This window comes from Coffea arabica, chromosome 11c (assembly GCF_036785885.1).
Source record: "Coffea arabica cultivar ET-39 chromosome 11c, Coffea Arabica ET-39 HiFi, whole genome shotgun sequence".
NCBI classification, from domain to species: Eukaryota; Viridiplantae; Streptophyta; class Magnoliopsida; order Gentianales; family Rubiaceae; genus Coffea; species Coffea arabica.
In genome coordinates this window covers 45,456,950-45,470,247 of record NC_092330.1, presented here as the reverse complement: position 1 = coordinate 45,470,247, position 13,298 = coordinate 45,456,950, and the positions used below count along the sequence as shown (strand labels likewise).

General features: G+C 37.0%; 1 protein-coding gene across 1 annotated transcript; it reads right to left on the bottom strand.

The window, feature by feature from the left end:
* Positions 1-7,876: 7,876 nt before the first annotated feature.
* Positions 7,877-9,604, bottom strand: LOC113715697 (GSH-induced LITAF domain protein-like). Its single transcript, XM_027239985.2, has 3 exons — positions 9,097-9,604; positions 8,254-8,380; positions 7,877-8,154 (listed from the first exon to the last, which is right to left on the bottom strand). Exons 1-3 carry the CDS (start codon positions 9,354-9,356, stop codon positions 8,071-8,073), a joined length of 471 nt encoding a protein of 156 aa, XP_027095786.1. The 5' UTR covers positions 9,357-9,604; the 3' UTR covers positions 7,877-8,070.
* Positions 9,605-13,298: the final 3,694 nt, after the last annotated feature.

The following is a 13,298-nucleotide window of genomic DNA, read 5'->3' as shown; positions in this document are numbered from 1 at the left end:
AATAATCACCTTTTAATTGGAGTCTAGTTTGTTTGGATATATTTTTTATTTACAAAATTTTATATGATCATATCAGAAACACATTTTTAATTATCTTTTTATCTTAAGGAATATATCACATCATAATAAAAAGTATTATAAATAACAAAATTTATCAAAAATAATAAATCTCTTCTCCAAACACACTCAGTTACTACTACTCACTAAAATTACGGATATAGCTAGTGACATTTTTTTTTAATGAAAAAGATATAATAGCTAGTGATTTGATTGCAGTTACGCGGATGGACCGGGTTAAAAGGCAAATCAAACGGAGCTAGTACTATTTACAGTTTACTCTCAGAAAATGGGAATTTGTCTCGTTTGCGATCCTACTCCCTGGTAGGCTAGCTACCCGCCCCCGAAAATTCATATCAACAGCTCTGCCCCAGTCAGCATTGCATTTATAATTAGTAGTAGCAGTATTAGTATATATATATATATATATATATGCTACTGATAATTATTATCGATGCACAACAACTCGATATATTCGCGCGAATCAGTTGTAGCAGTGATAACGCAGGCAAGTATTGTCTACTAGTAATAACTAGTAAGCAATTAAATCGGTCACATTAATTTAATGGGATAATTTCAGAAACCTCCCCTGAGGTTTCTAACAGTCTCACTCACCTTCCCTAAACTTTACAAAATATCAGATACCTCCCCTGAACTAATAGTTGAAGTAACAAGATCAGCCAATGTCAGAAAAATGAGCATTAAAAAAATATTTTGAGGAGTGAAATGATATTTGTGTTCCACATATGCCCTTTTTGCTTATCCACAACTTGAGCTAAAGCAAAAGCAAAAAAACGAAGTAATAAGTTGAACCAAATAGAGACAAATGCAGATGGCTTCTTTAAGTAATGTTACAATGCTATTTATATTTTTTTGTTTTAGCTATTAGACATTTATTAAGCTAATATGATCATTCAATTAATTGAAACATACTTCGGGTGATATAAAAAAGGGAGAACTACATAAATAGTCCCTCACATATTGTAAATGTGAAAATTTAGTCCCTCAGATCGAAAATGATCGATTTTAGTCCTTAATAAATAAAAAAGGATCAATTTAAATCCCTTTTTACTGTTCCGAGCAAATTTTGCCCGGAATGTCTCACACGCACATTACGTGCCCAACTTTTAAAAGGTAAAAAGGCCAAATCACTTATCTGTTAACCAAAATGTAAGAGACAAGGGTTCCCAAAATTCTTCTTCTCCTTCATTCCAACCAAACCCAAAATCTAAGCTTCATCTCCATGGCGGAACCACCAACCTGTAATTGCGGTGCACCGGAGAGAATGAAGACATCGTGGACAACTGAAAATCTAGGAAAGAGGTTCTATGATGGACATGCCAAAGTTATGAGCTTCAGCTGCTTCACACCATCAAAGCATGGTTCAAGGATCCGCTAAGGTCTTTCTCCAATTGGAATTCTTCTCTATCCTTTTGCCAACGGCATGGAGTTTCTTGCTATAGCTTGTCTCGCGTCAACAAAATAGAGCTCTCAGGGAAGAATTTATCTGGAAGTGTTCCAAAGGCTGTTTTCCAGTTGCAACATGTTGAAACCATCAATCTTTCAAATAATCAGTTGTCTGGTTCAATTCCAGGCAATTTGTCTTCTTGTTTGTCGCTTAAACATCTCAATTTAAGCAACAATAACTTTACAGGGCCACTTCCCAAAGGCTCAATTCCGTTTCTCGAGACCTACGATCTATCAAACAATATGCTTTCAGGGGCAATCCCAGAAAACATCAGACTTTTGTCAAGATAAGAGTACTTGATTTTGGTGGGAATGTTTCGGAAGAAATAATTCCAAAGTCCATCACAAATTTGACAAGCCTTCAAGTCTTGACCTTGGCCTCTAACCAATTGGTTGGGGAAATTCCACCAGAATTAGGCCTCATGGAGAATTTGACATGGATGTATTTGGGGTACAACAATTTCTCTGGTGGAATTCCAACAAAATTTGGTGAATTAACCTTTTTACATCATCTGGATCTTGTCAACAGCAATCTCACAGGTGAAATTCCATCATCTTTGGGTAACCTCATCAATCTTCAATACCTCTTTCTCTACCTCAATAAACTCACTGGACCAATTCCCAAATCCATTTTTGGGTTAAAAAGTTTAATACCGCTTGATCTAAGTGATAACTTTTTGTCAGGAGAAATCCCTGAAGATATATTTAAATTGCAGATCTTGGGTTGAGAGGAATCGCAGAAGGAAGATAACGCTTGCAAATGGAGGTTTGCAATCGCAGAAGGAAGATAACGCCTGCAAATGGAGGTTTGCACTCAACATTGCAACTTTAGTCCCTTCCATTTTGGTCAACAGATAAGTGGTTTGGCCTTTTTACCCTTTAAAAGTAAGGCACGTGATGTGCGCGTGAGACATTATGAGCAAAATTTGCTCGGAATAGTGAAAAGGGAGTTAAATTGATCCTTTTTTATTTATTAAGGACTAAAATCAATCATTTTCGATCTGAGGGACTAAATTTTCACATTTGCAATATGTGAGGGACTATTTGTGCAGTTCTCCCTATAAAAAAATATAGTTTTATAATTTGAGTGATTAAAAGTATAAACTTTTACTAGTTAAGTCACAAAAAATTTTCACTATTTGGTTAATTGAGTGAATGGCAGTTGCAGTTAAATAAGTAGTGTAACGATCAAATAATCAAATTCTCAATAATTTAATAACTCTTTTTACGATTTTCTCCGTGGAAAATGATATGAAGTAGCAAGATACTTCATTTCATTTAGTGCTAGATACTTTAGTTGAGATTTTAAAAAAAAAAAAAAAATTAATTCACACTGTAGTTAGTCAAATTTATTCAACAAGCTTCGTTTGAATACCAGAACTTAGGTAGATCTAATTTTCAAAAAATTTAATAACCCAATTTGCGTCGCATTACTTTATGAGATGATGTAATATACAATTTACGTCATTGAATTTTTGAAAACCAAATTTACCCAAGTATAAGTAATGAGTTACACTAGATAATTGTCTTACAATAAAAAACATAAAATACATGACTTTAGAGAAATGTAACACTAGTGTTAAACTCTTCATTGGTGATTGTACTACGAATAAAAAATATAAAGTGAAATAGAAGGTATATCATAAGTTATATCTCTATTACTTATTTAACTAATTCTGTCTAAATAGCTTCAAAATATATCATAAGTTATGAGGATATATCTATCAATTCATCATCAACGATATCACAAATAGGGCCCAATAATCTGACAATAGAGGTATCTGATATTTTGCAAAGTTCAGGAGAGGCGAGTGAAACTGTCAGAAACCTCTGAAATTATCCCTAATTTAATTTATACATAAAAGCAGGTCGGGAAGGATTGATCATCAAATACGACTACTACCACTGCCACTACTTGATAAGTTCAAACCATTTTTCTGCTGGACCCTTGTCCCCAACAAAACACGACATATGATGCAAATTTACGGTCTCCGTTACATGAAATCCAATCTAAACCAGAGAAGTCCCACGACGATTTCAACACAAGAACTTGGAAAAATTAATTGCAGACGGTAAATCATTATTATTGTAAGTACTAAAGGTGTAGTCGATCGAGTTATGCATTGCATGCTCGGTTTCTTGATTCTTCAAGATCATACGCGCCTTTCGCATTCCAAAAGCAAGGTCATTAATCAATGAGTGGTCGCCCAGTGCAAGATGTAATGAAAAAAATAAGAACGAAAACAAAAGCAAAAACGAGAAATAGATTATCTGTATACGTATGTATGTATATATGCATGCATGCGAATTACGATAGGGCAGCGCAAATCGTCGTCTCAATTACAACGCGTTGGATTTGATTTCGGAACAGCGACCAAACAGTGACTTGACACGAGAGAGTAGACTGTTACGCTCTCTCCATGTATTATTGTATGCATCTCAAAGCCCAATTTTGTCGACTTCCTGTATGGATATGTGGTCAAGTTAAGACATCATCATCTTTCGTTTTTTGTCACATTTACGCTCTCAACATATTCTGCATTTTTGTTTTGTTTTGTTTTTTCATGCTATTCCTTTTATCTCTTTCGACAGTACTCAAAGACTTTATTCTCCAGTTCTTGAGGGAAACTACCAATCTCGTCTCAATTTGCTGTTTCCGATAATTTTCTTGACATCATATTATTTATTAATTTGTCCTTAAGGGGTGATTTTGCCGGGGCTTCATAAAGAGCACATAAATAATATGCTGCCGTCAACCATCGCCTAAGCACGAAACACTGCTCTAATTCCATGAGAGAAACAGCGTACAACAAATTGTTCATTTGGATTATGCTGCTATCGTCATCGAAGCCATATGAGAGCAGTCCATCACTCCCGCTCCATCTTTTTCATTGAGCTTTTTAGACAATTGTGGCCTCCTCCCGTCAATTTTCAGAAATTACACTTTATCCACCCCTAGTATTACGATCCGCTTCAATTGAAAAGCATTTAAAATATATGTATGTATATATAATATTATTGCAGAAATGGTTGAAATTTAAGAGGCGAAAAAGAAGAATGAGAGGAATTAAAATTCAGGATTTTTAAGTTTTAAAACCTTAACTCGGACCACTAGATCGATGCCTGCCCAGCAATTGACGAGCATTGATTAGTCTACTGTGAGGTTATTGATTTGTGTCTCAAATCCTCCTCTTTTTTTTTTCATTATTTCTTTCCTCTTGTAAGGTTCAGAATTTTATTTAAATGAGAAAATAATTTAATAAAGAAAAAGAAAAAATGAAATTAATTTTTTCATTTTTTCTGAACGCTCAAATGCACCAAAAAAATATTTTATTAAATTTTATGATAAACTTTTATTATAGCAGCGGTGAAATTTTATGAAAAAACACGGCGACAAAGCATCCAAATTGGTCCGCAAATGCGGCACATTTTTTGCTTGGGGAATAATGGAGACTTTTATTGTCAAAAGCGACCGAGAAAGCTTGCAATAATGACAGAAAAGGTGGGGTCAAATCAAACTCGAAGAGATCAGTCGTTTCTGCCAAAAAAATAAAAAAAAAAGAAAAAAGAAAATTCAAACCTGAAGATAAAATCATGACCTATGGGCCCCGATTATTTTAAAGCAGCAAAAAATTGTAAAATCACGTGCGAAGAAGGCATCGAGACTAGAGCAAATCCATCTCTTTCTTGCCTTTTTAAGGCATTATATTGCGGCTCCCTAGGCCCTAATTCGTCATCGATGACATAATTATCTACAGCCTTTTCGGGCATTTTTCCCACCGCCCGCCCTCCCTCCCTCCACACCTTCTTTCCTTCTCTTTTCTTTCATTCATTCAAGTTCTACTCATATTTTTGGACGGTAAACACCAAACACAATAGTGGGACTTGGCCATTTTGCAGTTGTCTGTTGGAGCATAATCGGTTCGGTAGGCGCCGAATTATCAGTCCAATTCAAAGATGAATTTAGCAAATCAATTTGATACTATACAATTGGTGCACAGTCCATTTGAATTCCAAATATGGTAAGAAAATTATTAATCTCATAAAGAAAGCACTACATGATGATGCTTCGTATATTTTTGTAGTCTTTTTTATGCATAGAAAAATGTATATGCATACCATGCCATCCTAATAGACTTATTGGGTTTGTTTGGATAGAGTATTATTTGAAGTAATTACTGTAACACTTTTTGTGATGTGATGGAAACTTAATTCTATTTGTAAGTTCGCTTAGCTAAAGAAGTATGCTTAATTCTTGTATTGTATCTATACTTGTATAAGTAGCAGCTCCCTCTCACAATAAATCATTTAAAGTATGTTTATATTTATGTAAGTTCATTCAACTAATTATAAATAAACACAAATATACCACCTAAATATCAACATTAATTTTTTCGTTCTATCTTCCAATACAACCTCTTAGGTAAGCTTTTTTTTTTTTTTTTTTTTTTTGAAGGAAGGTAAGCTTTAAATCCACATTAGTATTTACTTTTTTTTTTTTGTTTCTTAATACATACCAAAACCTCTTTTATTTATTTATTTATTTTTTGTAAAAGTGAATAACATTCTCATCATCGACACACACACACATATATGTATATCAAATTTGCATATATATATATATATATATATATATATAAATGTATATATGTATGCATGTATATATATATGTATACGTATATGAAATTTGCCTATGTTTAATATCCCATAATTATATGTATAAAAAAAAAATCCCACAATTGTATTCATTAGAGTTTTACAATAATTATAAATAAACACAAATACACCACATACAATCAACATTAATTTTTTCGTTCTATCTTCCAATAAAACCTCTTAGATAAACTTTACATCCACATTAGTATTTTTTTTTTTTTGGTTTCTTAATACATACTAAAAAACCTCTTTTATTTTATTTTTTTGTCAAAGTGAGTAACATTCTCTTCATTGAGATATGTATAATTTCCTAATATGTATTTCTTTTACTTTTACAAATTTGCGCTCACGATCGCTAACTAATATTCATTACAAATTAACTTTCTACACTGTCGCGGCCACTCCCAGTTAATACCATTTCATAAACCACTGCACCCCCTTTACAGTTTGTTACTGGTCCAAGGGTCTTAACTCAGTGAGTCGGTTCCCTTTTTCCAGACCAGACTGTGATTTTTAATTTTCAAATATTCAAACAGGTGACAAACCTTGTTCAATTCTAATGCTCCTTTTTTTTGGTATAAATCACAAATACCCACATTCGTTTTACCGTTTGTGACTAATTTTGTTTTGATCCGAATAGAGCTCCTTGCAAGAGAAGCCCTTCCAATATTGTTCTTTCCATTCCCATAGGTTTCGAGATCCCTTGTGAGAGAAGCCCTCCCAAAAATGTCCTTTCCATTCCCACAAGTTTCATACTTGAGACCAAATAGTTAAGGGATACAAGCCCTTTCCACGTGCACTGCCAATTCGTTGGTATTCTAATGCTCCTTTAATATCCATCCACATCCTTTTTCCTTTTTTTTCGGTCCAGGGGGAACTAAAGCCTTTGAGGCCCATATGAATGAACTTATCCATCCACTTCATATCAGCATGAGCGAACTTATCCCGTTTTTCCATACTTCCAAATACCCAAAATTAGAAGATTCAAGAAATAAATAGGTATATATAGACATATATATCCCTACCAGGCAACTGGCTTCGTAATACAGTCATGAACTTTTGCTACTTGCAAAAACGTTCGAAAATATTGCAGGGACCAGTACTGTAGCCCATATGTGTAAATGCCCAAAATATGAGCTGGGCATTAGAAAGCACAAGCTACAACAATAATAGCTCGAGAAGAAGAGAAGCTTCCTTGCAAGAAAGAGTCTTAACTTGGTAGCCAATGATGACTTGCTTGCATCTGTGTAAGCATTCTCAAGAATTACTTGTTAGTTGCAAGATCAAGCAAGTCTTCTGGCTAACCTGATAGGCTATCGCCTACTCTCATTGCAAGAAACTTTTCACCCGATTCTTTCAATTTGACCGGCCTCCCAATGTAAGAAACATAGAGGTATGATAGTACGTTCACTTGCACTTATCAAATGAACACACAAACATCTGCTTTTCTTGTATCAGATCAACTATGCAAACTTCCCATGCACATGCGCAGTGCTTAGAGATCTCTTTTATTCAAAGGCATATATCTAAATGTGCACATACAAGATCTCTTTTATGCAGGAACCCAGTTAGTCACAATAGCTTAAGATCGAATTCAAAGACCAAGAAATAAACCAGATGTCCTGCTCCACGTATTAGGAGATATATTTGTGTAAGAATTATCATGGTATAGCAATTCCATCTTGACAAGCTTCAATTGTGCAATCAAGTATAGCCCTGCCTACCATATATTAACAAAATGAAGTATTTTGTACATAGCTTTACCCACGTATCACCAATAAACTTCACAACAGTTTTTTCATCATTGAAGTAAATACAGTCTTACTTCAATCAGGTTTTACGAGTAAGAAATTACATTAAAAGAAAAAGAAATTACAGGCACCATGCAAGTTATGCAGGCAGTGCAAAGCTCGCTTGTGTCCACTGAGGAGGATCCATCACCAAACAGGGATCCGGCTTCTCAAAGTCAGCAACCTACAGAAGAAGACACTAGAATCAAAACCAGACTAACAGGCAAATTCCCGCCAACTGTTTCGATACATGAGTAGCAACTAGGAAGTATAAGCAATTCACCTTCTCTCCGCAACTCGGGCAATAGTGATACTTGTGCCAGAGACAATCCATGGAAGGACAAAGAAAGCAAACTCCAAGCATCATAGGCATCATGCAACCAACAACGGCTGCCAAACTGGGTTTTGATCTGCATTGAACATCAAGAGCAAAATAAATAAATAAAAATACATTTTATATTGCTGTGTATCATGCACAATCCACAGTCGATAGCCAGGACGAGAATCCAATGTAAGAATGATGACAAATATTTGACTAGTATACAGGAAAGGTCTTGAGAAAATTCATAAATGCCCGTATAGAAACAGGACTAGTATCTAGCAGCATTTACAAGCAAATCCCCAATTATGTTTGCAAGGAAAGCAAGCAGAACTAATCCCCAGGGGCACCTACACCCACTTAGAGACAGCGTTAGCTAAGGAAACAGGTCAAAGGATCTTGCGAGGGAGCTGATCCCTCAGGGATCAATCACCTTGGTTACCAGAAAGAATCTAAATCACAACCATCGAATATTCAATACCGAGTCGACAGAAGCAGCTTTGGAGCTCCTAATGTCATATGATTGTTCACCAAAAAAACTCGCTGTTAGAAGTTACAGAGCTCTACTCCCAGCGGCTCACTTTGTTTACTAGTTTAATCCACTAACTTCATTCAAATTCTTTTTTTTTTTTGGAGTCAAAGTAATAAATTGTCGAGTTGTATAACATAGGTAACAATCAATTACATGAACAAAGAATTAAAAAAAAAGAAAAAAGAAAAGAAGAAGCAATCCTTCCCTAGAACAAAGGTAAAGGGGTAAGGGAGAAAAAAAGGAAGGAGATAAATAATTAAAGATGGCGAAGTTACCTGAGGGTTGTGAGACCAGAAGAAGCACAGTGAGGGCAGTTAAAGGGGGCAGGGGTGTCTCTGAAAATAGTCTGCTGAATGGGTATGCCTTTTGGGTCGCCGACGAGGGCGCTGGGTGGGATGGCGCCGGATTGATAAGGGTTTTGGCCAACGTAGTAGGACTGGTTTTGGTGGGGCGGCGGCATAGGGGCCTCGTGGGGGTATTGGTAGGCAGCGTTGTAGGGTATACCGATCGCCGGCTCCTCATTCTTGCTACCCATATGATATGGCCCTCTTTCTTGCTAACGGGACTCTGCCGATCCGACGCGCAAAAGAAATGAAATTATTCCTGGAATTCCGTTCGTCTTCTGCAATTTTTTTCTAATAGAACTGAAGATTGATTTTGATTTCCTTTTCCTTCTCTTTTTGTTTGTGCGGACTGCTGTTGCATTCTATTGTTGACTCGTGACGCGTAATTTGTTGGAGAAAAATCTAAACTGGGGGCCGGCGGCCGGACCAGGAGGGGGATGAGGAGTGTTGATCCGGAAACTAGTCTTCTTTTAGGTGGGCCTTTCCCTTGTGACTCACTCAAAACTCCCAACCAATCTTGGATCCCAAGTCCCATTGCCAGGAGCAGGACTGAGTAAGGAACTAAGGGCCTGTTTGGAACCTGAGTTTTTTGGGAGTTTGTCTAAAATTTTACTGTAGTGCACTGTAGAAGTTTTTAAAAAATTTTTGTAGAAGTTTTTGTAAGGTAAAAAATTTTTTTATAGAAGTTTTTGTAATGTGAAAAATTTTGTAGAAGTTTTGGTAGGGTGAATTTTTTGTTCCTTTTCTTTTTTTCTTTTTCTCTTTCTCTTTCTTTTTCTTTTTCTTTCTTTCATTTTTCTTCTTCTTCTTCTTCTTCTTCTTTTTCTTCTTCCCCTTACCCGTTACCTCTGCCTCCCACCTCCGCTCCTCTGCTAGCACCACCTCTCTTTTTTTTTTTTTCTTTTCTCCTCTCCCCCCCTCCCTCTCCCTCCCCCGCCACCCCTTTCCTCCCCTCTCCTCCACCACCCCCCTCCCACTCCCTTCCCCGTTCCTCCCCCCTCTGCCCGCCACCCCCTTGGACCGCCACCCCTCATACTCCCTCCCCCGCCACCTCCCTATGCACACCATCCCTTTCCTCCCCTCTCTCCCCCACTCCCTCAGCCCCTTCCCCCTCTGCCCTGCAACTCTTCTCCCCCGCCACCCCCTCAGCCCCTTCCCCCTCTGCCCCCGCCACTCCTCTCCCCCCGGACGACTGTGCCTGCAATTAGGATGAGGATAAAGCACGAGGCGCGGATGGAGCTATCAAATGGGGTGAAATTGGAAGGGGCGACGTTGGTTGTTGTGAGGCCCATAAATGCTAGTGGATGTGGTGGTCGCGAAGGAGGGAGTGAGACGGAGGAGCAAAGCGGGGATGTGGGATTGGCGATGGGGGCGTTCAGAGGCGATGGAGTTTATAGAGAGGCTGTTGAGAGGTTGCTCAAATGCAGGTGGTGGGTTCGGTGGGGAGGAAGAAGAAAGAAGGAGAAGAGATTTTTTTTTTTTTTTTTATGTTTTGGATATTTTAAGTGTGTAGATAAAAAACTTTGAGAAGTTTTTTAAGGTTCCTGTAGCAAAAGTTGTTAAAAAACTAGTAGGTAAAAAACTTAGGCAAAAAACTAGCTTCCAAACAAGCCCTAAGGACGCAGCCTATGTGTGTGTATACTTTAGGAAATAAATAAATAATGAAAAAATATAGAATAACAAATTTGTTGCGGTGAAAGAATTAATTACAGAGTATTGGGAGTTTTTATTTTTTTTTAAAATTATAATTAGTAGGAAGACTTGGGGATAAATACAACAATGGTAGATGAGTAAGTAGTTATAGAATTTAAGTGTATAAAATTTTCATTACTAAAAAAGACTCTGGTACGTGCTTTAACCTTTTCTCCCATCATCAAATGGGGGTTTTAGTAGTTACAATACTTGGAGAGTTTGGGGCAATCATTTTGTCAAAATATGTTTAGATTAATTATTGTTAAAAAGTAGTTATAGAAGTTATTTTAGCAATTTGTATCTAGATAGTATGGTAATAAGTGATTTTAAGGAGGATAAGATTGAAAGTTTCTAAAGTGACCCCAAATCCCCACCTCTTCCTTCACAATAGTTCATAGTACTACAGTACTAGTTAGCTGTCGCAGCTAAGCTAGTTTCCGAATTCTGAGCACCAAAAATTGTCCAGATTTGTGTGCAAACCGTGAAGCATGTCTCTGATCAGCAGCCTGTCCCTGCATGGCATTAAGTAAAACTTTCACTTTCTCAATTTCAAGATATGTTTAGATCTATGTTTTTAGATTCGAACCCGATATTAACTCGGCCCATCTCAAGAGTTAGGGATGATCAAATTCGATCGGAATTGAATCGGACGACGTCATAAATATGTCATATATATATTTTCATACATTTTTTGTAATGAAATTAAGAATGTATATGTAAATAGCTCTAAGTCCTTGGGTTGGAGTTCATAAGATAGTTAAATCTAGAATGATATTAATTACTTATGCGTAAATGAAAATAATGCAAAACCTAAAGCTGCAAATGAAAACAATAGAAGAAATTTATGTGTAGTTGCAATTATTCAAAACATTTTGGGGTCAAAATGCAATATGTAAAAAGTTCTGTTTTAAAATGGAAATCCCTATCATTTCTCCTTCCCCTCCGTCAATAGCTTTGCCGTGCATTCTTTGGCATTCCACACTTTCGGCTCCAGTTGCGTACGTCTTCCTTTATTAATTTTTTTTTCTTTTTCCAATATTTTGTTTTGCTTCATTTTTCAAGTCATCACCAATCTTCTCCTATCAAGTCATCCAGTTGCGTATTCCACACAAGTTTTTTACGCTTTGTAATCCAGCAGTTCCCTTCCCTTCCCTTCCCTTCCCTCGTCATCATGCGCGTGGCCTTTGCCCGCTCTTGGTTCTCTTGTACTACCAGTATGTTTCAGGGACCACTGACTGACTCAGTTGCAATGATGCAGAGCATTACGTGTCGCCAGGCCGCGCTTTACCTACGGTAGGTACGATGGACGGTGCCTACAATAGACAGATCCCGGGCACAACCTAAACGTTTGAGGATTCGAGAGTGGGAGCTTGGCTTTTCAATTGCAATCAGAAGGAGTGCAGTCAGAGAGAGAAGAAAACAATTACTAATAGTAGTATGCTGTAAAATGAAAATGTAATTATGAATGAGGAGGAGGAGGAGGAGGAGGAGGAGGAGAAGGAAGAATCAGAATCAGAATCAGAATCAGAATCAGAATCAGGAGTGAGTCGGACTCGGAAGCATGCATGCAGCAACAGTCGAAGGAGGGAGAAAGAGGGAGTCAAGTGCTGAAGCGTCCTGCCATACCCTCCTCAGTTGCGCTTCTTTGTTCTTTCTCTGCATTTAGTAGCCGTTTTTTACTATTCTTGAAAGCTACAGCCCTCCGTCACAGACCCGGTCCACATCTCACAAACATATGAATTGTCCAATGCATTCTGCCTGTTGAGCTTTATTAGTAAGTAGCACTACTTACTTAATACCGCCACCTTTTCTCTTGGGGCAATTTTAGGCCTGTGCCAGCGAAAAACTTATATGCAGCCCAAGCCTTTGTCATTTCCAGCATTGCCCAAAGTTTCATAGGAGAGAAGCACAAAAAATATTTATGGAAGAACCAACTGGACTTGTAAAAATTTTTTTTTTTTTTTTTTGGTTGCAATTTGCCTGACCAAAAGTGTATATTTGATCAGTCAATATGGAAAATGGAATGGAAGTAATTCGAGAAATTAGTTAATACCACGTGCTATGATGCAAGTTGGGTTAAAAAAAATATGTTTATGATGCAAGCGAAATATTATTTGAGATATTTGTGGTATCCAAACACGATGCATTTTCACACGGATCACATCTCCCAGTCCCCGGACAACTAGACCTTTTAACTTTTAAGAGCAAAATCTCCGGTCGCTTTGTCTTATGGAGTATATTTTATAGTACTACGAAACATACAAAGGAACCAAGTATGAGAGGAAAAATAAGCAAACAAATAATAATAATATAAAAGCGATGAAATCAGAGAACATAGTAATGCTCCTAAAATCTGGGTATGGAAATTGATTATAGAGAATAATCAAGATCAGCAAAACCTACTCCTGGGATGATTATAGATTTCAACATTTTTTTTTTTG